General features: G+C 46.0%; 7 protein-coding genes across 7 annotated transcripts; 3 read left to right on the plus strand and 4 right to left on the minus strand.

Annotated features, from left to right (window-relative positions):
- The first annotated feature begins 1 nt into the window (after position 1).
- Positions 2-2,703, plus strand: GGI43DRAFT_372389 (uncharacterized protein). Its single transcript, XM_083202571.1, has 3 exons — positions 2-231; positions 284-2,342; positions 2,423-2,703. The coding sequence occupies exons 1-2, from the start codon at positions 189-191 to the stop codon at positions 2,248-2,250; spliced, it is 2,010 nt and encodes a 669-aa protein (XP_083060959.1). The 5' UTR covers positions 2-188; the 3' UTR covers positions 2,251-2,342; positions 2,423-2,703.
- Positions 2,207-6,971, minus strand: GGI43DRAFT_404437 (ABC transporter ATP-binding protein). The gene is made up of 6 exons (XM_083205926.1): positions 6,540-6,971; positions 5,382-6,483; positions 4,482-5,328; positions 3,081-4,424; positions 2,423-3,024; positions 2,207-2,342 (listed from the first exon to the last, which is right to left on the minus strand). Exons 1-5 carry the CDS (start codon positions 6,720-6,722, stop codon positions 2,676-2,678), a joined length of 3,825 nt encoding a protein of 1,274 aa, XP_083060960.1. The 5' UTR covers positions 6,723-6,971; the 3' UTR covers positions 2,207-2,342; positions 2,423-2,675.
- A 94-nt stretch (positions 6,972-7,065) lies between these two features.
- Positions 7,066-8,602, plus strand: GGI43DRAFT_422745 (aminotransferase, class III; the record flags this gene model as incomplete). Its single annotated transcript, XM_083208149.1, has 3 exons — positions 7,066-7,411; positions 7,477-7,820; positions 7,883-8,602. 3 exons carry the CDS (start codon positions 7,066-7,068, stop codon positions 8,600-8,602), a joined length of 1,410 nt encoding a protein of 469 aa, XP_083060961.1.
- GGI43DRAFT_404440 (uncharacterized protein) lies at positions 8,584-9,655 on the minus strand. The gene is made up of 3 exons (XM_083205927.1): positions 9,467-9,655; positions 8,843-9,413; positions 8,584-8,781 (listed from the first exon to the last, which is right to left on the minus strand). The coding sequence occupies exons 1-3, from the start codon at positions 9,507-9,509 to the stop codon at positions 8,613-8,615; spliced, it is 783 nt and encodes a 260-aa protein (XP_083060962.1). The 5' UTR covers positions 9,510-9,655; the 3' UTR covers positions 8,584-8,612.
- A 158-nt stretch (positions 9,656-9,813) lies between these two features.
- Positions 9,814-11,832, plus strand: GGI43DRAFT_433965 (cytochrome P450). The gene is made up of 4 exons (XM_083209827.1): positions 9,814-10,072; positions 10,124-11,248; positions 11,309-11,475; positions 11,550-11,832. The coding sequence occupies exons 1-4, from the start codon at positions 10,001-10,003 to the stop codon at positions 11,707-11,709; spliced, it is 1,524 nt and encodes a 507-aa protein (XP_083060963.1). The 5' UTR covers positions 9,814-10,000; the 3' UTR covers positions 11,710-11,832.
- Positions 11,833-12,911: 1,079 nt separating this feature from the next.
- On the minus strand, positions 12,912-15,118 carry GGI43DRAFT_404443 (bZIP transcription factor). Its single transcript, XM_083205928.1, has 4 exons — positions 14,372-15,118; positions 14,039-14,314; positions 13,307-13,980; positions 12,912-13,249 (listed from the first exon to the last, which is right to left on the minus strand). The coding sequence occupies exons 1-4, from the start codon at positions 14,457-14,459 to the stop codon at positions 13,079-13,081; spliced, it is 1,209 nt and encodes a 402-aa protein (XP_083060964.1). The 5' UTR covers positions 14,460-15,118; the 3' UTR covers positions 12,912-13,078.
- Positions 15,119-17,800: 2,682 nt separating this feature from the next.
- Positions 17,801-19,792, minus strand: GGI43DRAFT_404450 (uncharacterized protein). Its single transcript, XM_083205929.1, has 3 exons — positions 18,806-19,792; positions 18,348-18,741; positions 17,801-18,291 (listed from the first exon to the last, which is right to left on the minus strand). The coding sequence occupies exons 1-3, from the start codon at positions 19,406-19,408 to the stop codon at positions 17,930-17,932; spliced, it is 1,359 nt and encodes a 452-aa protein (XP_083060965.1). The 5' UTR covers positions 19,409-19,792; the 3' UTR covers positions 17,801-17,929.
- Between the last annotated feature and the right edge of the window lie 928 nt (positions 19,793-20,720).

A 20,720-nucleotide genomic window follows, 5' to 3' on the forward strand; every position in this document is an offset into this window, starting at 1 on the left:
GAGCAACGGCTGCCTATACCTATGAGTCACGGATTTTTTCGAACTATCGCCGGATAAACACGGATGAACTAGGCGTGTTGGTCCATATCTCCAACCAACACGCGTAACAGGAAAGAAAGAATACCAAGATTTGGTTCTACTGCCAATACAGCTTTTGTGGTGTATGTATTTCACGTAATTTTCCTGCGATGGCTTCTCAAAAGATCCAAATTCGGTCGAAAGACGATGGAGGTGGGTAATATACTTCAGCTTGAAATGACCTCTACTAATACGCGATAAATAGCGCTACTTTTTGAATATTCATGGCGTCTACTTAACAAGCCAATCAATAAAGGCCTCTGGCAGTCGCTGGACATCGTTTTCGAGCACCTTAAATCGTCCGATGCGACTAATCATTTTAACAATCTTGAGAGCGCGGATGCTATCCATGTCGATAATGAAAATCTGGGCCATAGCATCCTCCCCGAATCCTTTGGCTCGGCCGGGGCGTTTCAGTTCTTCCTACAATGTCTTCGCACCACGACTGCATCCTCTGGGGGGCTTCGATGTGTAGTGAAACTTATCGTCCCTCTACAAAAGGGACATATCATACGGTCGGACATAATTCCTCTGCGTCTGAGGGACTCTCAATATGTGGCAGCGGCAGTGTCTTTTGCAGAGCCTCTCGAGAACTACAGCGGCTTAGCAATCACACCCTCAGATACCGGCGACTTTGTGGCACTCTTCTCGGCTGCCACAGCTGGCTTGATCTTGCACTATAATTCTGAGAAGGGTTCAGATGACGAAATCGAAGCACTGTCTCTCGCCGTGGAATCTGAGCTCGAAAATAGGCTCTCTTTTCCCTGGATCTCACCTGAGAACATTCGACGTCGAACGTTGGTGCTAGTAGAAGGGAGTCGCGCGCACCCCGATAATGGTGGTACAGCGCCGAGCATCTATCTCGCAGCCGGAGCGCTTGGCATTGACTTGGTTGTCCTAGACAACTCAGGACATTGGCTAGAAGGGCCGGAATATGCGCACTGGCGTCAGGCATTTATCCCAACTAAGCTGACGGATCCTCCAGAAGAGGCCTTCACCGATCGAATTGTAAAATCCGTGAAAACCTACGGCAAGCCGGTGGATGGCATCGTAACGTTCTGCGACTCTTATGCGACCCAGGTTGCTCAAGCCGCGCAGCAGCTGGGCCTTCGGACTGCTTCACCAGATGCGCTGCGCACTGCTACGGACAAATATTTGACAAGCGTGTTTGCAGGGCATCAGGCCTATCAAGCATCTAGTCCAGATGAAGCTCTCGAGATTGCTAGCAAAAACAATCTTTCCTACCCCCTTATCATCAAGCCATGCTATGGGTGGAGCTCGGAGGGAGTATTTCGCGTTGATTCTCTCGACGCGCTCACGGAAGCTGTCAACTCCATCGACACATCTCGTCATGGGTCCGAGTTTGTTATAGAGAAATATTGCTCAGGGCCAGAAGTTGATGCAAACTTCGTCTTGATGGACGGTGAAATCCTCTTCTTCGAAGCGTGCGATGACTTTCCCAAAACCGCCGACTCCAACGGTCCCAGCGTCGGGTCGCTCAACTCCTTTATTGAGCTAAACAGTGTATACCCATCAGCGCTACCCGCTCACGAAATTGATGTGCTTCGCAACAGCTTCCTGGATACGCTACTCAAGCTCGGTCTACAGAACGGCATTTTGCATCTAGAAGGCCGCGTGGAATACTCGTCGGTTGACTACAAAACGGAAGATGGAGTTCTCGACTTGCACCCTCGCGACACCGCATCCGCGACTCCAGACCCTGCTGCCTGGCTTATTGAAATAAATCCACGTCCGCTCGGTATGACGGGATCTCACGTCATTGAATCAACATACGGGATCGACTATTGGGGGTTAGCCATGCTCATCGCCGTTGCAGACAAGACTCGCGCTCGCTCCCTTTCTCAGCCATTCAAGAATGGAGCCCAGTACACATGCGTCATGGTCTTTATTCCAGCTGACTTTCCATCCTATTACCAAGGCATCTTTGATTCAGACGATATCTGCGCTGAGCTACAAGCTCGTAGGCCGGACCTTGCGAAACACATCAGTCGAAGTGGGTGTCTGGTCAAGCGTGGGCAGAAGGTACCGCATCCAAGTTCTGGAGTGAACACCTTTTTGGCCTATTTCAATGTTTTCTCGAGAGAGAGCAGGCGAGAAGCACTGAAGTTGGCGGATAGGGTGCGGGAGGAGGTTCGCTATTCATTTATTTGAAAAGTCGTTTTCTACTTGCTAAATATCAAAATAGCGAATGTATTTATAATCTTACTTGATTTTAGCATAAAAATAATACTCTTAGAAAAGCCGTAAGCCAGTTCAAACTATGCTCCATATCTGCCTTCATTTTCGGACATTGCTGAGCCAAAACGCATCCAACCAAACGCAGACTTTCTGAAGATATTTCACAAATGCTTGTGACTAATGTTTACCTCGGAATGGATTTAATTACGTAGTTATTGCCATCTTTCCTGAAGGGAAAAAAAAAAAAAAGAAGCCATCAGGTATTAGTACTATAAGTACTGGGTACGTTTACATAAAAAAATTATTATTTGAAATCTTTACTCTTTTGATAGTGTCGTTCTCCAAATTTGAGCTTTATATCAAAGCCATTGCTTCATCAAGGTATCTCAGATTGCCTCTTAATGTAGAGCCTGCATCCCAACCATCTCCCAGTATTTCCCTCGCTTCTCCATCAGTTGCTCATGACTGCCCATTTCTAGCAACGCTCCATCCTGCAGTACGCAGATAACGTCTGCATTCACAACGGTGCGAAGCCGGTGCGCCACCATGATGGTCGTCCGGCCCTTTCTAACGGCATCCATGGCCGCCTGAACAATAGCCTCAGATTCGGTGTCCAGCGCTGAGGTAGCCTCGTCGAGCAGCAGCACTTTCGGTTTTCGAAGAAAGGCGCGTGCGATGGCAATGCGCTGCTTCTGTCCACCGCTTAGCATGCTGCCGCCAGTACCTACAGGTGTGGACAGCCCTTCGCTAATCATGTTGTTAGAGACTCTCGCAAGGAAAGTGATATTGATTGGGGCACTTACGGTAGCGATTCTACAAATTCCAGAATATTGGCTTCTTTGCATGCTGCCAGAATATCGTCATCGCTCACTGAGTCCTCTGCTAATCCGATGGCTACATTCTCCCTTATTGTGCCCGAGAACATGATTGTTTCTTGGCTAACAAGTGAGATGGTCCGGCGGTACTCGTCCACATCTAAATCTCGAATATCCTGTCCATTGATGAGAATCCGTCCGTGATCCGGATCATAGAATCGCTCGAGTAGTGATATGCACGTGCTTTTTCCACTTCCACTCTGACCGACGAGGGCAAGAGTCTGGCCTGGCTTGATGGTAATATCGAGCCCATCGAGAGCACGGCGGTTTGGCCGAGAAGGGTAAGTAAACGACACATTTTCAAAGTGAATTTGACAGGCGATGTTCCTCTCCGAAACTTGTTTCTCTTTCAATTGTGGTTCTTTCGCAGAAGGCCTATTCCATGATTTATTGTTGATACTAGGCTTTGCGATTAGGATACGCTGCAGTTCATCGCTGGCATGCATAGCTTTGCTAGCATCAGGTGCAAAGGTAAATATGGATCCGGCGATCTGTGACCCAGAAATAAGACTGACGAAACATATATAGAATTGGAAAATGGTGTACTCCCTGTCTGCGATGAGGGTCCCGCCATACCAAAATGCCAAAGCAGAGCAGAGATAGACAAGAGATTGCGACGCTGCGTACAGACTGGAGGCGGAGAGTATTGAACGAAGAGACTTGGCTGCTTGCTTTGCCAAGAAGCCATCATAGCGTGTCAGAGCATGCTTTTCAAGTCCAAGGGAGGCGACTGTTCGGATTGAGCGGACAAGTTCCCCAGAATAAGCGGCTGAATCGAGTCCACTTTGTCTAATCTTGCTATCGAATGCTGATAGTACCTGCAACCGAAGCCAGCCACAGGCCACCACGACAGGTATAGTAGCGGTGCAAACAAGTGCTAGCTTCCATCCTACAGCTAACGAGAGAATGATGCCAGCGATGATCGTCGAAATAAACGTTAGTATGCCACCAATAACAGGACCACCCATTCCGGCAAGGTCATTTGTGCTCTTCGAAAGCACGCTTGAAAGTGCGCTGGGTGCATTCTTAACTTCATCGAAGAAAGCCATGTCCTGTATCATGATGGACTTAAAACAGGCATCGCGGACTCGACGTGAAAGCTTTTTAGTTGCGTATGATAATGATATACCAACAGCCATCCAGAAAATAAAAGCAGCACCTGCCATGACAACGTACAGACCTGACCAAAGATTTACCTCGCTTTCGAGATGGGCATACTGAGGAGGGGGCAGACCCAGAGCTGTCAAGAGCTTGGCGAAAAATATGGATTGCCTGTGTCAAATGGTTAGCTAGTGCCGTGGGAGAGTTAAGATGAGCAAGAGTACGCACGCGGGAATTCCTAAGCCGGCAAAAATAGCACAGATCAGCCCGAGGAGTAATACTTTCCAGTCATCTTTAGCCATATTTGCGATGAAAGCCAATGTGTGCTTCGCGCTTAGGCGCTTGGAGCCGTTTCCTGATGTTGCTGCTACACCTGTAGTTGAGTCGCGGTGCCGTTCCTCTGTTTCATAAATCTTCTCATCCAGATGTTTGACTGACATAATTTGCGAGCCATTCTCAATGTCGTCGATGGAAAGGCGGTCTTCAATATTCTCTTGTTCTTTCCTATCTTCAATTTGTTGCTTCTGCACCAAAGCGGAATAAATCCCGTTCTTTGCAATGAGCTCCTCATGTTTTCCTTGCTCAACAACCTTGCCTTCGGCGAGAACGATGATGTTATCAGCGTTACGGATGGTTGACAGACGATGTGCAATTATGATGGTTGTGCGGTGCTCTGCCGCAGCATCAAGCGCCGTTTGTACTACTGCTTCAGATTTGGAATCTAACGCAGACGTTGCTTCATCAAGCAGAAGGATTTTTGGATCCTTGATTAATGCACGGGCAATGGCAATTCTCTGTCGCTGTCCCCCAGAGAGCTGGAGACCTTTCTCACCTACTTGGGTATCGTAGCCATTTGGTAACATCGTGATAAAATCATGCGCATTGGCTTTCTTAGAAGCCTCTGTGACTCGCTCGTAGACTTCTGCTCTTGATAGCTGACTCAAAATCTCAGGGCACCCGTACTGAATATTCTCGAATATAGAGGCATTGAAGAGGATCGGGTTTTGATCGACGATGGCGATATGACGCCGCAACCAGCCAAGATTCAAAACCTGTATATCCCGACCGTCGAGCACTGTCACGTTCAGTTAGCTGTGAGCGTTGTCAACCATTTTCCGTACTACATACAAACTCTGCCACTAGTTGGCTCGTAAAACCGCTCCATCAATCCCAAAATACTGCTCTTTCCGCTTCCCGATGGACCCACGATAGCCGTCTTCTGCATGGCGGGACAGGTCAGAGTTACCCCATTTAATATTTTCACGTCATCTCGAGATGGATATACCATCCCAATATCCTCCAACTGAATATTGCCCACAACTTCCTCGGGCTCCTCTCCCCCCGCCGCTAAGGGATCTTGGGATGACTGTCTCGCAATGGCTTTCAGAACTGTACCGGCTATTGCGATCCCAGACGTTAGTGCTTGAGCTGAAGGAGCGATCCTAGCGATAGCAAATGACCCAATAGCTACGGTCAGAGTCGTTGTCGTCACCGCTGAGACGGAAATCTCTCCTTTGACTAGGAATTTGGAGCCCGCCCAGAAGGAGAGTGCATAGATGAGACACGGCATGGCATTTGACCAAGCGATCATGGCTGAAACAATGTTCTCTGCTTTAGTATCCGCCTTCGCCGCTTGATCCAGCGTGGAAAGATATCGTCGCGACAATAGTGGTTGGATTCCGAAGGCAGTTACATGCCTGACAGCGCTGATGGCCTCCTCAGCTAGAACGGATGCCTGGCCGTAAATCGCCATGGCCCTTTTATGATGCTTGACGACGTACGCTCCACCGACACTTCCCACAACAATCATCGTGACAAAGAAAGGGCTGATGATCAAAGCCGTTTTCCAGTACATTATAAAGGCGATGACGAAAGCAGCACAGAATTGCGCAATGGCACTCAGCATAACTGACAGCTTGCTTGTGACGGCTTCTTGAACGATACCCATATCCGACATGATGCAATTTGTTATTTCTCCCGGCCCGAGTAGGTCGAAGAAGGCCATATTCTGTCGCATGATTGCCGACAAGTATGCAGTTCGTAGCGCCCGAGCGATGCGCTCTCCAGAGTAGTAGAATCCAACAGTGGATGCATATGAGAAGCCGAATAGTGCGATGGCGAGGTAGACATAGTAGAGGCTAAAGGTAGATATTTTGGACCGCAGTTCGTCGGCTGTAACAGTGCCAGCAGCGAAACCATCGAATACACCAACAAGAAGACCGTAGATGACCTTGGCTAAATGGTAAGCGAAGAAAAGAGCGCTTGAGAGTACATGTATACACCTACAGGAACTAGAGGATTCAGGGCACCAGCAATAATTGCGCATAGGGAACTAATCGACAGAATGACCTTGTCGGAAAACGTCGCATATGCGAATACATTGTTGCGCTTTTTGCCGTCGCTTTCGATGCCATTCAATTGGCGATCCAAAATGGCCCGCTCACGGTCGTTCAGCTGTAGGGTGGCCATGATGCATGCTTATGCCTACTAAAAGCCAAATGGAGCTTCTGCAGACTCTCAATATTTCGATAGGGGGATGCAGCACGAAGATACAGCACCGTTTAGGAAGCCAGCCCTTTGTTCAAGCTATTGAGAAAGCCATTCAAACCTGCGCTGTGCCGATAGGAACGAGGGGGTTCCCAAACTGATGGGCTAACATTTTCTGACTCCTTTCTTACTGTACCAGCCGTCTCGCAACCTCCCATTGGGCGATGATATGAAGTTGCGTTGGCCGCAACATTAGCTATATTAAAACAGCAACATGGGCCAAAAATTGCCCGCAATCACACCATACTTCCAAATTCCGTACTCAATGGCCTCCATATTCCAGCCTGTTCGGCAAAATGGCACCAAACCATCAACTAGCAGCAAACTGCTTCATCCCAACATCTCCACGCCAAACCCCAAAGTCATTTCTGCAAAAGGCAGCTATATAGTTCTAGAAAATGGTTCAAGGATTCTGGATGCAAGTGGGGGGCCTGGCGTCGCTTGCATCGGTCATGGCAACACTGAAGTACGAGATGCCGTTGTCGCTCAAATGGATCGGCTGTCCTATTGCCACAGTTTGACATTCGCCAATCAAGCAGCCGAAGACCTGGCCAGAGAGATTGTGGATTCAACTCACGGAGTCATGGCTAGAGCTACCATTATGTGTTCAGGTGCGTACAGTGCCAGCCATCTTCGTTTTATAAAAAATGGAAATAGTGGTCTAATGTCGGGACAGGCTCTGAGGCTGTCGAGGCAGGTTTGAAGCTGGCGAGACAATATTTTGTTGATAAGGGAGAGACGCAGAGGGTGCATTTCATTGCACGGAAAGGCGCCTTTCATGGCACCACTCTAAGCTCTTTGGCACTGACAGCGAAAGCAGCTGTGCAGAAACCGTTTGAACCCATCATGTTGAATGACAACGTTTCTTTTGTTTCAATGCCTAACCTCTATCGGGGAATGTATCCCGGTGAGACAGAGGCCCAATACGTCGACAGACTTACATTGGAGCTGAATGAAGAGTTCGAGCGCATTGGACCCAACAGAGTCTGCGCATTTGTCGCGGAAACCGTATCTGGTACCGTAAGTATCCCCGTACCTGAGCAAATGATTATTTTGGATGTTCATTCTGACATGATGTTGAGTCCATGGGTTGTCTCACCGCACCGTCGGGATATTTTAAGGCAGTTAGAGAGATATGCGATAAATATTCGGCGCTCCTAATCCTTGATGAAGTTTTCTGTGGTATGGGCCGAACTGGTTCAATGCACGCATGGGAGCAGGAAGACGTGTATCCTGATATCCAAACTGTCGCCAAGGGCCTTGCGGCGGGGTATGCTCCCATTTCTATGCTCCTTATGAACCACAGAATTGTCGATGCTATCCAAGCCGGTTCTGGCTTCTTTAATCACGGGCACACATATAGCTCTCATGCTGTAGCTTGTGCCGCCGCGTTAGCCGTCCAGCGTATCATTAAGCGAGACAATCTCCTCCAGAATATTCAAATTACCGGAGATCGCTTAGGAAGAGGGCTGAGGGCAGCTCTGTGTGATCATCCACATGTTGGTAATGTCAGAGGCCGAGGACTCATGTGGGCAGTGGAATTTGTGAGCGATCGTGAGACAAAAGAGCCGTTTCTTCTAAAAGAACGCGTTGCAGGTCGCATAAAGTCAGCAGGATTAAAGGAGCCATGGAACATTACGCTCAACGCCGGTATGGGCACGGCGGATACCGTTGTTGGCGATCACATTACGATCACGCCGCCTTACAACATTACTGTGGAAGATGTCGATTTGATAGTCGATCGTGTAAAGGGAGTAGTGGAGGAGGTTCTCGGCTCAAAGTCTTGGTCAATAAATATATAGATTAATATATCTACCATGCTATAGTACCATGATCAAAGGTGCGAAATCCAGCATCTTTGCCTGGGGCCATCTGTGCTATCTCCTCGAGAATTCCTTCCGTCGATGCCTCCAAAGTCACCGGCGCTTTGTCTAGTCCTTGGGCAACAGCCCTCTTGTTTCCAGTCTCACTTTGCACCCATCTAAATCGAACATGGAAATCAGTGAGGCATCATCACATCATTTTCGAAGACGTTCACTTACCCAGGATGTATCACACACACTGAAAGCTGTCCCTCCAGCTCTTTTCCAGCCTTTCTTATCAAATAAGCGCCTGCCGCCTTGCTTGCACCATAGACGGCGTTTGACCACCGCCCCGTCTCATCAATCCCAGAGACACTGCCAGCTATGCTTCCAATCAGGACAAACTTAGGCGTTTCAGCACGCTGTAGTAATGGCCAGCTTGTTTGCAGAAGCTGCAGGGGCGCGAGCGCATTGACTTGAAGGCATTCGAATAGATTCTCTCGTTTTGTCTCGAGAATAGACTCTCGAGCGCCCAAGGTACCAGCATTTGCGATTACTACATCAATGTGATCGATGGTTTGGTGGGATTGTGACAATGCAGATTTTAACTTTGCAGTGCCCAATTTTGACCCATCATTATCCAGAGTCTCAGGGGACCATGGCTCTTGAGTGGCAGTTACATGTACGATCGAAGATGTCGGATTTCGTGAAAGCGCCTCAAGCTCGACTGGGATTGTAAGATGACGGGTGGAGGCGATGACGATGTGATTTGGTCGCAAGAGGAGGGCTGCAACAAGTGCAAAACCAAGTCCTGTGAGATTGTGTTAGCGGCCGCCCAGTATGACAAGGTGCACCGGATCATACCTCGATTTGCGCCTGTGATCAAATATACTGTTTTCTCCGCCATGTTGAGTGTCTGCCGTTCAATGGTGCGATTATCGTCTCATTATCAGGGCATACTTATTGAATTACAAAAGAAATGTTGTCGTTTAGTTCATAATGTCAGGCGCCTTGGATCTGAGTAATGGTGAAGCTGTCTGACCAGCACTCGTTGATTGGTTGTATGGATGACCCGAATCTGACTATGCCGCAGTTAGACGGCAAACGAATATCCACACCCTCATCTCCAAAGCCGAACAGTGATCCTAGAAATCAGCCCTCTAAACTCAAGCTCTTGGAACAAGCCCAGTGCCTTTTCGGGTAGTATTAGTGCTATGTATTGCGGCGCGCAGCGGCAAATTTCGCAAATTTGACTTCAGCTCCCCATGCCTTAAACATAAGCCCCCTACTGCATTCCAAACTTTTAACCATTGTAATTAAAAGACGACGTCTTTACTTCTGTGGTTCTTGTTTTGCGTAATATATGCCACCCATCGGTAGCAAAGCAGAATCTTGGTCATGGAACAGTTTCAGACAGTCAAGCTTACTGCTGAGCGGCTCATAGCCCCTTTCTGCATTCTTTTAACATCCGTACGTGAAGCTAGAATTGTATTGAATCGGTTCTAATTCTAATGTCTACAGTACGTCTGCTATTTGCTTTTCTTAGTTGTATACAATGCCTACTTTCACCCACTGGCCCGTTTCCCTGGTCCGTTCTGGTGGGGCGCAACGCCGATTCCATATGTGTGGTACCAACTCAACGGCCGTCTGCCTTTTGTATTCTCGGAATTACACGACAAGCACGGCGATGTGGTTCGGGTTCTGCCATACATGCTTTCCTTTCGTGATGCAAACGCCTGGAGAGATATCTACCAGATTCGGCCCAAGAGGAAGTTGCTCACCAAAGATCCGTACGTTATGTCACCGGGTAGCGAAGGTGCATACAACATCATAACGAGCTTTGATCCGGCGGAACATGCAAGGTTTCGCGAACGATTGAATCCAGGCTTCTCGACACGAGCGTTTCGGGGGCAGGAACCAATGGTTATGGCACATGTCGATGAGCTTATAGAGAAGCTTCGGGCCAAGTGCGGCAGCGAGGAGGCACAAGATATGGTGAAGTGGCCTGCTTTGCTGTATTTTGACATTGTTGCAGATCTGATCTTTGGAAAAAAGCTTGGCAACGTAGAAAGCGAACAACCGCATCCATGGCTCGACGGCCTGTTCGGAAGCACGATGCGCCTCATCACGTATTTCAACGCGGCGCGACAGTTCCCGCATATCATCCCGTTCTTGAAACTTTTCTTCCCAAAGGATTTGATGGACCAGCAAATCAAGCATGCAGCTTTTACTCGGGATAGTGTCGATGCGAGAATGCAGCTCAAGGAAGACAAGGCTTCAAATTCTCGCGATTTTATGAGTTACATACTCCCATACGACGAAGCAACGACCCATATGAGCATGGCTGAAATTCGTTCCACTTACGGTACGCTGATGATTGCCGGTAGTGAGAACGTATCAACAACAGCATCGTTCACAATATATCACTTACTCAAGAATCCTGACACTCTTCGCAAAGCCACCGAGGAAGTGCGAAAAACTTGCAAGCATGACGAGGACATCACATTCACCTCAATTGGCGGGATGAAGTACCTGTCCGGTGTTGTTCATGAGTCAATGCGTCTCAACCCTGCGGCTCCAACAACGCAGTCTAGAGTCGTCCCTGAAGGTGGTGTTGCTATCTCGGGTACCCTGGTGCCTGAAGGGGTAAGATCTAAAATCTCTCCTCTATCAGTAGGCATACCTAGAAACTAACTGTATAACAAGGCCAGAGTAGGAGCGCCACCCTATTGCGTCAACCATCATGCGGAGTTTTTCAAAGACCCCGAGTCTTTCCTTCCGGAACGATGGACAGATGACCCTCGGTTCTCATCTGACCAACCTCAAGCGTTCCACCCATTTCAGCTTGGTCCAAGAGCCTGTGCAGGGAAAAGGTAGGTCAAGACCTCGACATTGCACAATCTTTACTCTAGAGTCCTATCCATTGACTTAAGACGATTACCTATAGCATTGCGTTGGCAGAAATCCAGCTGCTTATTGCAAAAATACTATTCCACTTTGACATTTCTCTTGACGAATCCAGCTCAGAATGGTCTAAGGATATGAGAATCTTTCATCTATGGCAGCTCCGACCCCTTCTCGTCCATTTCAGCAAGCATCAGGGTTGAGATCAAGGAACCCAATGATGTGCAGCCATATTACTACGCCGTGTAATGTAGAGAAAAAGAAAGATGCTCTGTATTTAGATACTACACTAGAATATCTCCCCTAAATGTCGGTCAGAATATAGCATAAGTGGCTATTCTTTAGAAGCTAATCTGGGCTGCATAACTAACCTCGATGTTTTGTAATAGCTACTCGCGAGTATAGTAGCGTGGTGGGGACATTTGGCTTTGAGCTAATGATCCTTCAAGTCACAAAAACCCACGTGAACTAACTAACAAAATGAGTATAGACAAATGAACAGCTTCAGGTATAGTGCCCGTAGTCTATCCGATTATAGCTTTCTGAAAATAGAAAACTACCTACATGTAGGCTAATTTTGAAGATAGGCTCGATTGCTGCGGAAAATTAATGCATCTTGGAATGCACTTCTAGGGTATAACAAGCTCCAAAAGATTGGCAAAAGGGCTCGCTCCCATGTCGTATTATTCTTCATGCAATCCAGTAGAACTAAGACCAAGACATATTGTTGCTTCTGTGCGAGGTTTGAAGTCAAAAATGATCTGTTAGGCTATAGCAAATAACTCACTACAGTACCTACATGTAGGTAGCGATAAACTCGCCGCACTATGGCTACCCTATATACATGTATTTGTCTGTCTTTTGCACATGGTGATTATAGGTATGTCGCGGCATATATTACAGTGCATAATGACCCATTGTCTCGCACGAATCAACGGCTATCTAGCAGTGAGTTCATACTCTACTCTACACATCGCCGTATTATTTGGATGAACTAATTTAGTGACAGCGACGGCGTTGATATAATTTCCGCAATTTGCTCAGGCTGTTGCGCTTTGAATGTCACGGTAGATGTACCCGCTTGGATACAAGGACAAATCTCTTTTAATTTGAAATAGAAAGCCTCAAACGCCAAAGGATTTGGTACAATACCCTAACTATGGTTGCTATTTGACTTGTTATATGCAGCCTACGGAGTTCCTTCGGCGAATATGGGTGTCTATCCAATCTATCGAAGTATTTTTATACCAAACAAAAGTACTTGAATGGCACAACTTGGCACGAAAATTACGAATTAGGTAACGCAATATTCTTCCAGTGCCAGCCTTTCTCTTTCGGCTACTAGGTACCTGTGGTTTCCTTTTTGAGACCGCACCGTGCACGGGCAGTCCAAATATTAATGCTGGCTTAGGTCTACTTGTAGGTACGTATTACTTGTGTGCGTATGAAAAATAGATTACAAATTTTCAAGGCTTTTTGCCTACATCCATCAATCTAAAAGAGAGATTTCGTGTGAAGCCATGGCCATCGGCCATAAGGTAAATCCCCTCACGCCCAAACAGAATCTGTGGCTTAGTCCTCATCAAGGCATTGCTTTAACATAGCAAAGAGCTTTCCCCGCGAGGTACTTCCCGAGCAGCACAGTATCATCATTAGGGCGAGTGCTTGCTGCTCATCTTCCTGAGTTTCTGCATATCCATTTTCTGTCGTTAGCGAGGAAACTAGCGTCCATAAGTATGGTGCCTAAAATCTCAAGTCAGCGCACATGCCTCCGCCTATACGTTTTCCAAGGCACTTGACCTCTCGCTGGAGAGTAGCAATAAGCAACCCTGAATTCGGCTCTTCCCCTTTGCTGTTCTCCGGTAGATCATGTTTCTCGTAATTTTCCAGGAATTGCTGGAGCATGAAGGGGGTTACCAGCTTCTTCCTCTCAGCTGCTAGTATGCTCTCGGCAGACCGTACAATCTCGCCCTTATACCCCTGTGCCTCCCATTCAGACCAAGACGTCGCGCTCGCTCTCAAGTCTGATAGGATTGCAGGTAGCTTCCGGTTCCGACTTAGGCGCTGTAGGCTGGCGAGTCGAGGAAAGGGACGAAAGTCTGAGATGTAGTACTTGGACATCACGCTCTCTATGCCATCAAACGCCAAGCGATGCACGACCTCGATGAGGTATTCTAGTCGTTCAGTGAGTGATGTATTCTCGTCAGGCTGCTTCATTCCAGATTCGACATGCTTTATACTGTACTCCTTCAGGTCTTTCGGAGATTCAGTGTCCGACTCGAGGAGCTCTGGCATGCGCGAGTCAGCACTAATGGACTCTACGTTGGATGAAACGCTGGCATCTGAAAAGACATATTTCGAGTCCCATTCCAAATCACACATAATATTCGAACTGCGGCTATCCGATCCATTACTCTGGTGCAGTGTAGCTTCGGCTAATGCCTCTGGACTTTTGCTTTTCCCGTCCGCACGACCTGTTTATATAATTAATACTAATCAATTACACTTGGGTACTCAAGGGGGATTTAATACTTGATGCGAGATTACTATCTAATTTACCATTAGAGATCACCAACGGATTCTGTTGTACCGAATTGTTTGAATGCGACGGAAGTAACGGCTGTAAGCCGTGGCACGATGCCTGGGCTAACATCATATAGTCCATGTGCGACAAGGCAGAGATATCGCTAGATATCATCGATACTGGAGAGGTCAACGGCTGGTTCGACATTCTGCGTTGGGTATCTGCAGTGGATCGTTCAGCTAGCTGGCGCTCTAGCTCCTCTATTCGCGTTCTAAGGTTTTTTCCTAGTTATAGATCAGTCAGATCCTTTTCAAGGGCATGCAAAGTGCAAATAAGTGTACGGTAATTCCTCTGGGCTAAACGGTTCTGTAGTCGTTTCCGAGTTTTTGGATCCGAAATCTCCGACCAGTCATCATCTTTAGAAGCCATTGCTTGATCACCAGATGCCCGTATATCAAAATGGGACGAAAATAGGATATAGATGGGAATCTGGCATAATTGTAGTAACGAAGGTCTAATGTGTTGAAATAACTAGTCGTCTGAGTGGAGCTCCGTCAGTGCCTGAGATTAGCTTAACAAAAGGCAAAAGGTTTGACGCGGACGCTTGCGTTTGCGCAGCCAAACAGCGTGGTTCTGCTGCATACGCTTTCTCTTATTCTATTTTATTCGTATGCCGCGGTCTTTGGTGGACGGATATCATTGGTTGGGCCAAAACGGCTTGTCCCGACGGACGAGGTGCTACTATCCGTTGATGGCATCATCCTTGCCTACACTCGATCTCCAGGCGGGGAAATGCAAGGATTCACAAAAGCACGGCAGTTATTGGTAGCTAGGTCTTGGCTTGTTACAAATAGACGGCTCGAGCTGATGTAAGACTAGGTGGAAGATGGTACATGACAATATGATGGCTTCGGAGAACGTTCGGATATGAAAATGAATTTGTATCCAAACAGCTGACTATGTGAAATTCTATCCGGGAAAACTTCGTCTCGGAGCATAGTGAGAAGCTTTTCTCTTTTTTCTTTTGTTTCTATTGGCATAACTACATGTAAGTACCTATACGACTACAGTAGTGGGCACTCGTTACGAGTTCTGCTTCTGAAATTAGCTATGGGAAGCTGTTTGTGTAGTTGAGTTGCAAAGCTCAGCTAGGAAAATTTGATATAACCAACCATAAGTAGACGCAAGAATCGGAGTCCTGCCGCCGCAGCATCGGTTCTCCATAGCTTTAGTCTTGATCTGGGATGTGGCTCCCGTAGGATTCAAGTCCACGGGGAGCCAGTGCACGCCCTGTGTTAACGGCTTTTCCACTTCTTCAAAAACTACTACCTTGTGGTACAAGAACCCGCGTATGTATCTCCACTAACTCGCTGATTATATTATAACTAGCGCCGCTAATTTCGGACAAGGTATTCCATTTACAGTATATTAGTTTGCTGACACTAATCACATTTTTATTTGCCTAAATTATGGCAAATAATAGTAGCGAGTTTCTTGTGCTATTCAGTCCACTATTTTGTTATTGAACTAGGCTAGCTTAGGCGTAAGGCCATATAAGATTGCTATTTCCAGTTACTAATGGCTCCCTTAAAGCAGGTACGAGATACGATGTTAGCATAAATCAGGGCTGTAAACGTTAGTTTTGGGTAACTAATCTTTTCTTTTTTTCAAATTTACATATAATTTTTTAATAAAATTATGAAGATTATTAAAAAGTCTAATAGTACATATTTATTAAAAAATTTATTATACATTATATTATTACAGAAGCTGGTTTGAAAACGAATTAGTAACTATTTCATTTCATTCCTCGTATTTTTCGTCTTTGGTGACTAATTTATTAATGAGAAACTAATACTATTAGTTTCGTTTTCTTCAACCTGCTAAACTAAGAAATTCGTTAACAGTAGGCGTAGATTACTCATATTAGCGGAAATACGAGATACGAGATACGAGATACGCTGTCAGCCTAGACTATTGATGGAGGTACAAGATTCAATAGTAGCATAGACTATTGGCGAAGGTACAAGATTCAATAGTAGCATAGACTATTGGCGAAGGTACAAGATGCGATGTTAACATAGACTCTCTACTCATATCGGCGGGGGTTATACCTTTTTAAGCAGTATGTACTATTATTTAAGGTGGCGTGAATCATCTATCTCATTGCCCAGTGGGGGAACAATGGCCTCATTAAACTGATTTCTGCCGACTTCTCGCCTAGAACATACATTTTTACTACATACTAGTAGGTAGTCATACATAATAGCATTCTCAAATAGACTGACTCTGCCGCGGAAGGATCCATTTTTTGACCGCCTGTCTTCATATGATACTTGAGGATCAATGTTGCCTCCAAACCAATATAATATATCAATAACATTAATAATGGGGCGCTGTAGACACATTAGCTAAAAATTGCCGTGTGGTCATTGATAAGAATCTCCAATTAAACCCAATTGTAAAGATATCAACAGCAGCAACTGCGTTGTCTCATGCAGGCCGAAATTTGCTTCACTAATTTGTTAACAATCGGTCAGCAGGGCTAAATCTCTATAGACTGGTAGTGTGCTGATCACTGCGCCACCCAGTCTACCAATTCGGAGTTTATACACCGTAAGTGTGTGTATGTGTATTTTTCATCTACCAACCATCAGCCGCTCACATCTCCTAAACAAGAGCACAGAAAATACTAAATCAAAAGGCCTAGATTTCTGTCAGAGTAGGCCTCATCCAATGCTTTCTCCAAGACCCCGCACGATAAACCTGCAGAACTTTTGTTCCGCCAACTATTCTGGGACCAACAAATACCTCAACGAGACCGGGCATCCAGTAATAAGCCATTTCATCTGCAAATGGTAGAGATTGCCGTTGACGCCATTCAGATTCCATTGACAGCAGATCCCACGGAATCCTTTGTACACCGGATTCAAGCTTTTCGTAGATTAAAAACCGAGTACGACCATGAAATCCTAAAAAACATCAGGTCCCGCGGGTCCAATGTAACGTGGGGCGAAGAGGTCATGAACCACTTACAAAGTACTCAACACGGAAACAACAAGGATTAATAATAATCTACGACATTCCAAAATTTTGTTACGAATAGTTCTACTTGCTCGGCATGAATCAACTCTCCATAAGATCATCCACTAGGGACGACGTTTTCAATTACAACTTACTTGGGATTGGCAGCAAGGGTCTTAGATCCATAATCAGCTTCTTTCTTCACTAGGCCCTTCAAGAGATGTGAGGCTTCAAACCCGTACGCCCTCTACGAGGTCGCCAGCGCGAGCTTTATAAATTATTGTAACAGTTATTTGGCCACTCACGAGCCATTTGCGCAAGTTCTATCTAACAAGTGCCATCCAAAGCAGGCTATTGACTTGAAACAGACGGCTGTAAAACGCCTAGAATATACCGAATCCTCTAGCATTGCAAGAACGCTAGTTTGAGTGAGTCCGCTTGATATCCAACTCCAGTCCCTTATATTGCGCTCTAACTTTGGGAACTTGAAGAAAAAGGTCTCAATAATGTCTTGGATACAATAACCACTTAACTCATATTGACTTTCAAGAGCGCTTGCCGTTATTCTTAGAACTGCGAACGGTTGGTTCATGAATCCGGTTGGGCAAAAGTTTTAGACTTATATTCTTTCATGTTCTTTCATGTGCTTCTTTTTGTCATATTTTCTGTCTACTCTTCTATAGGCGAGCCGTTAATTAGCAACTTAGAAGTCAAATGGGTGATCATTGGCGAACACCAACTGTTGTATGTTTTTTGTTTTTTGTCTTTGTATTTACTTAGTCAATTGCTAAAGATCGCATAGTTCGTCTAGTCTATATAATGACTAGCTCCTCTAATGGTCTGAGTGAGAAATAAAGGAAATTATGAATGTAGTATTAATCCAAAGGCACATATCCAACAACGGACCAAGTCGACCCATCATACTTCACCTCTCTAACTTTTCCATCTACCATGTAGTAACAGCGGGCCATATCGTATTTGGATTGTATAGGGGTCCAAACATAATCGGTTGCGGTAAGGCATGTTATATCTGTTCCTTCGTCGGGACTTCCAAGAGCGTCTGGTGCTGATGAAGTTTGCCACCCGTTGTTGTCGTCATTTTTGGTCATTTGGAGAACAGTATCATTTTGCCATAGAATATAGAAACTCATAAGGCTGTGTATCACTCCAGCAGTCTTAGGGATAGCAAATGCCCCAATGGCTGCTTGGGGCGGGATGGTGATGTTAGGCGGTGCATCTGTAAGTCTCCGTTAAATACAAATAGAGCGCCAGAAACTTTTTCATAACTCTCACCTAGAGATGCATCTATACTGGCATTTTGCCTCCATTCCGCATAAAGCCTCCGGTCACCTAGTTGATAGATGAAATTGGTGCTTCCGGTTCTCGATCCCCACCAAGGGACTTCTGCCAGTGCTGAATGATTTACGGCTGACAGGTTCAAGATGTTGTGAGTCCAGTATTTGTGTATCGAGTAATAGGCTTCTTCTATTCCATTAACTCCATTTTGAAAGATAAGACTAGGCCATTGTGCTGCAAGCCTCGTGTTCATGCCTGCTCTTAGGCCTATCGCGGCGAGGGTCCCTTTTGTATCGGTAGTTGTCCGCACGGGGGCCACTTCCTCTTGGATTGCCCAATTGTTTAGAAAGCCCTCCTTTCCCTGGTAAAATATATCGATTTGGGTATAATTCTAAGTGATAAAGATTAGAGGATTAGATAGATATAGCGGCACGAGAGAGGGAAGCAAGACTTACACTTGTAGAATTCACTTCATCTTTGAAGTAAAATGTGGAATTGTAACAGCTTGCTGCAAGTGGCGTACCCATCCTAGGTGGCGGGTCGGTATGATACGTTGCTACCGTTGACCATTTGTCATCGTTGGAGCTGTAGCTTATCATGCGTAATTGTTCATCGTTTCCTTGGTAGAATAAGCGGATGTTGTACTGGTTGGTGGTTTCCCACCAGCCTGTCACTGCGATACTTGAGTTGGAGGCGATGGAGTTCGGCGACGATGGCGAAGGAGTCGAAGATGTTGCGGAGTTGTGATGATGCCGCGACCCGAGAACACCGCCAACTATCGCTGCCACTACCACCACCACCAGAACCACCGCCGCGATTGCAATCCATATTATCCTTCTTCTTCTTGAGTTTTTCTGAGGCATGGTGCCTTCAATTGCCATTGCAGCCTCCTTCTCCGCCTTTGTCTTGACTCGTGAGTCGGATAAGTTGTCAGTTACCACCTCTAAGCCATCGTATCCACGAAAAGGCTCAGGTGCGGCGGTGCCATTTTCGGAAGCATCAACTTCTGGTAAAACTTCAGGCCCTGTGGCCTCGCTGAAGCGTGATCCCATGAGCATCAATGGGTGTGCCTGGAGCCCTTCCTCGTCGTCAGGTAAAGGTAAAGAGAGAAAAATAGGACGCCAGAGCGGAGGGAAGAAGATGGATTGGCAAAGGAGGATTCCAGACACGGTGTCGCATGTTGCGAAGAAACTCGCCAATGGGTAGGCTCACCCAGGTGAATTCAGCCTGCGGGTGTCTCCGCTCAAATTTGAGTGAGGCTCATGTAGCATCATTCCACCAGCTAGCTTTCACAGCCTGATGAGGCACTATGAGATGATTTCGCAGGGACAGGATGCTGAAGGTTGCAGAGAGCGCCAATTGCAAGGCTGTGAGTGGTGATACAAGACTTGGGATAAGCGTTAGGATTCTGAATTACAGGGTTGATGTCGCATCAGGCCACCAAGAGAGGTTAAGTGGTAGATATACATAGAATTAGCACAGCCGAGTGCGACTATACGAATACTTGGCAATACTCGATGTATTCAAGGCTGAGCCTAAAAATTACCACTAAAACTATTTTTCTTGGACATAACAATTAAATACCACGCCCGTATAACCCTTCTCTATCTGGCCCAAAGTATTGCTATTAAGATACTGTTTATTTCGACGTCGATACTCAGGCCGAAGTGGTCAATAAGCATCTGGATGCTACTCTGGAATCTTGCGTCACGGAGTACGGAGTAAGCTTGGCCCATATTTCTAAGTGGAAACAGACTGTGTTCAGTGGGCCGCTAACCAGGAGCTGTATATTATGACAACTATGAAGGTCAAGTAATAGGATTTATCTGCTATGAGTTTTATTTATATTAATATATAGATCAATTTTTTATCATCCTTATTTATTATTAACATCTATTATATAACTAGTTACATTCAGCCCTGTCCATGCAAAAGAGGAGTAAGAGTTGCATATTTTAAACCTTGCATCTACTATACTCCATATGTTGTCTGCGCATACGTATTAGCTTCCTCTTTATGAACAAACTGCTATATTTTGTAATACATCACGCAGCATCATTTTCATTCATGTATAATGTATACGCTACATTTATCGAGCAAGGCCTTTGGAATTAAGTGCTGCTGTAAGCCACATATAATACCTATGTAGTAGGCCGCCCCTAGTGATATATCGTCAGCCAACGAATTCAAAAGCTGCAAGCCGTTAGGCCACCAGTGACATCAACTGACCCTTCCCCGCTCGGCATGACTTTTTGCTATTAAGAGGCATTTTCCTTCAGGAAGCATTATTTATGGAAGTTGCGCTGCTAGGTAGCTATTTAATGTGAACCAGGCCATATTTACGGTCTTCGAAATCTGCCCTTCTTTAAC

The sequence above is a fragment of the Trichoderma evansii genome, assembly GCF_050947405.1.
Source record: "Trichoderma evansii strain SZMC 28006 chromosome Unknown GGI43scaffold_9, whole genome shotgun sequence".
Classification (NCBI taxonomy): domain Eukaryota; kingdom Fungi; phylum Ascomycota; class Sordariomycetes; order Hypocreales; family Hypocreaceae; genus Trichoderma; species Trichoderma evansii.

What these genes read in the sequence shown, in the direction of transcription:
- GGI43DRAFT_404437 (XM_083205926.1), bottom strand. Translation starts at nt 6,722, where the DNA reads ATGGCCACCCTACAGCTGAACGACCGTGAGCGGGCCATTTTGGATCGC. An exon ending in GCCAACTAGTGGCAGAGTTT is followed by an intron (nt 5,329 to 5,381) that starts GTATGTAGTACG and finishes TGAACGTGACAG; the next exon opens with TGCTCGACGGTCGGGATATA. An exon ending in GCCGGCTTAGGAATTCCCGC is followed by an intron (nt 4,425 to 4,481) that starts GTGCGTACTCTT and finishes CATTTGACACAG; the next exon opens with GCAATCCATATTTTTCGCCA.
- GGI43DRAFT_404450 (XM_083205929.1), bottom strand. Translation starts at nt 19,408, where the DNA reads ATGCTCATGGGATCACGCTTCAGCGAGGCCACAGGGCCTGAAGTTTTA. An exon ending in ATGAAGTGAATTCTACAAGT is followed by an intron (nt 18,742 to 18,805) that starts GTAAGTCTTGCT and finishes TTTATCACTTAG; the next exon opens with AATTATACCCAAATCGATAT. An exon ending in CAGTATAGATGCATCTCTAG is followed by an intron (nt 18,292 to 18,347) that starts GTGAGAGTTATG and finishes GGAGACTTACAG; the next exon opens with ATGCACCGCCTAACATCACC.
- GGI43DRAFT_433965 (XM_083209827.1), top strand. Translation starts at nt 10,001, where the DNA reads ATGGAACAGTTTCAGACAGTCAAGCTTACTGCTGAGCGGCTCATAGCC. An exon ending in GTACCCTGGTGCCTGAAGGG is followed by an intron (nt 11,249 to 11,308) that starts GTAAGATCTAAA and finishes CTGTATAACAAG; the next exon opens with GCCAGAGTAGGAGCGCCACC. An exon ending in AGAGCCTGTGCAGGGAAAAG is followed by an intron (nt 11,476 to 11,549) that starts GTAGGTCAAGAC and finishes GATTACCTATAG; the next exon opens with CATTGCGTTGGCAGAAATCC.
- GGI43DRAFT_372389 (XM_083202571.1), top strand. Translation starts at nt 189, where the DNA reads ATGGCTTCTCAAAAGATCCAAATTCGGTCGAAAGACGATGGAG. An exon ending in TCGGTCGAAAGACGATGGAG is followed by an intron (nt 232 to 283) that starts GTGGGTAATATA and finishes CGCGATAAATAG; the next exon opens with CGCTACTTTTTGAATATTCA.
- GGI43DRAFT_404440 (XM_083205927.1), bottom strand. Translation starts at nt 9,509, where the DNA reads ATGGCGGAGAAAACAGTATATTTGATCACAGGCGCAAATCGAG. An exon ending in GATCACAGGCGCAAATCGAG is followed by an intron (nt 9,414 to 9,466) that starts GTATGATCCGGT and finishes ACAATCTCACAG; the next exon opens with GACTTGGTTTTGCACTTGTT. An exon ending in GTGTGTGTGATACATCCTGG is followed by an intron (nt 8,782 to 8,842) that starts GTAAGTGAACGT and finishes TGTTCGATTTAG; the next exon opens with ATGGGTGCAAAGTGAGACTG.
- GGI43DRAFT_404443 (XM_083205928.1), bottom strand. Translation starts at nt 14,459, where the DNA reads ATGGCTTCTAAAGATGATGACTGGTCGGAGATTTCGGATCCAAAAACT. An exon ending in TTTAGCCCAGAGGAATTACC is followed by an intron (nt 14,315 to 14,371) that starts GTACACTTATTT and finishes ATCTATAACTAG; the next exon opens with GAAAAAACCTTAGAACGCGA. An exon ending in TTGCTACTCTCCAGCGAGAG is followed by an intron (nt 13,250 to 13,306) that starts GTCAAGTGCCTT and finishes TTGAGATTTTAG; the next exon opens with GCACCATACTTATGGACGCT.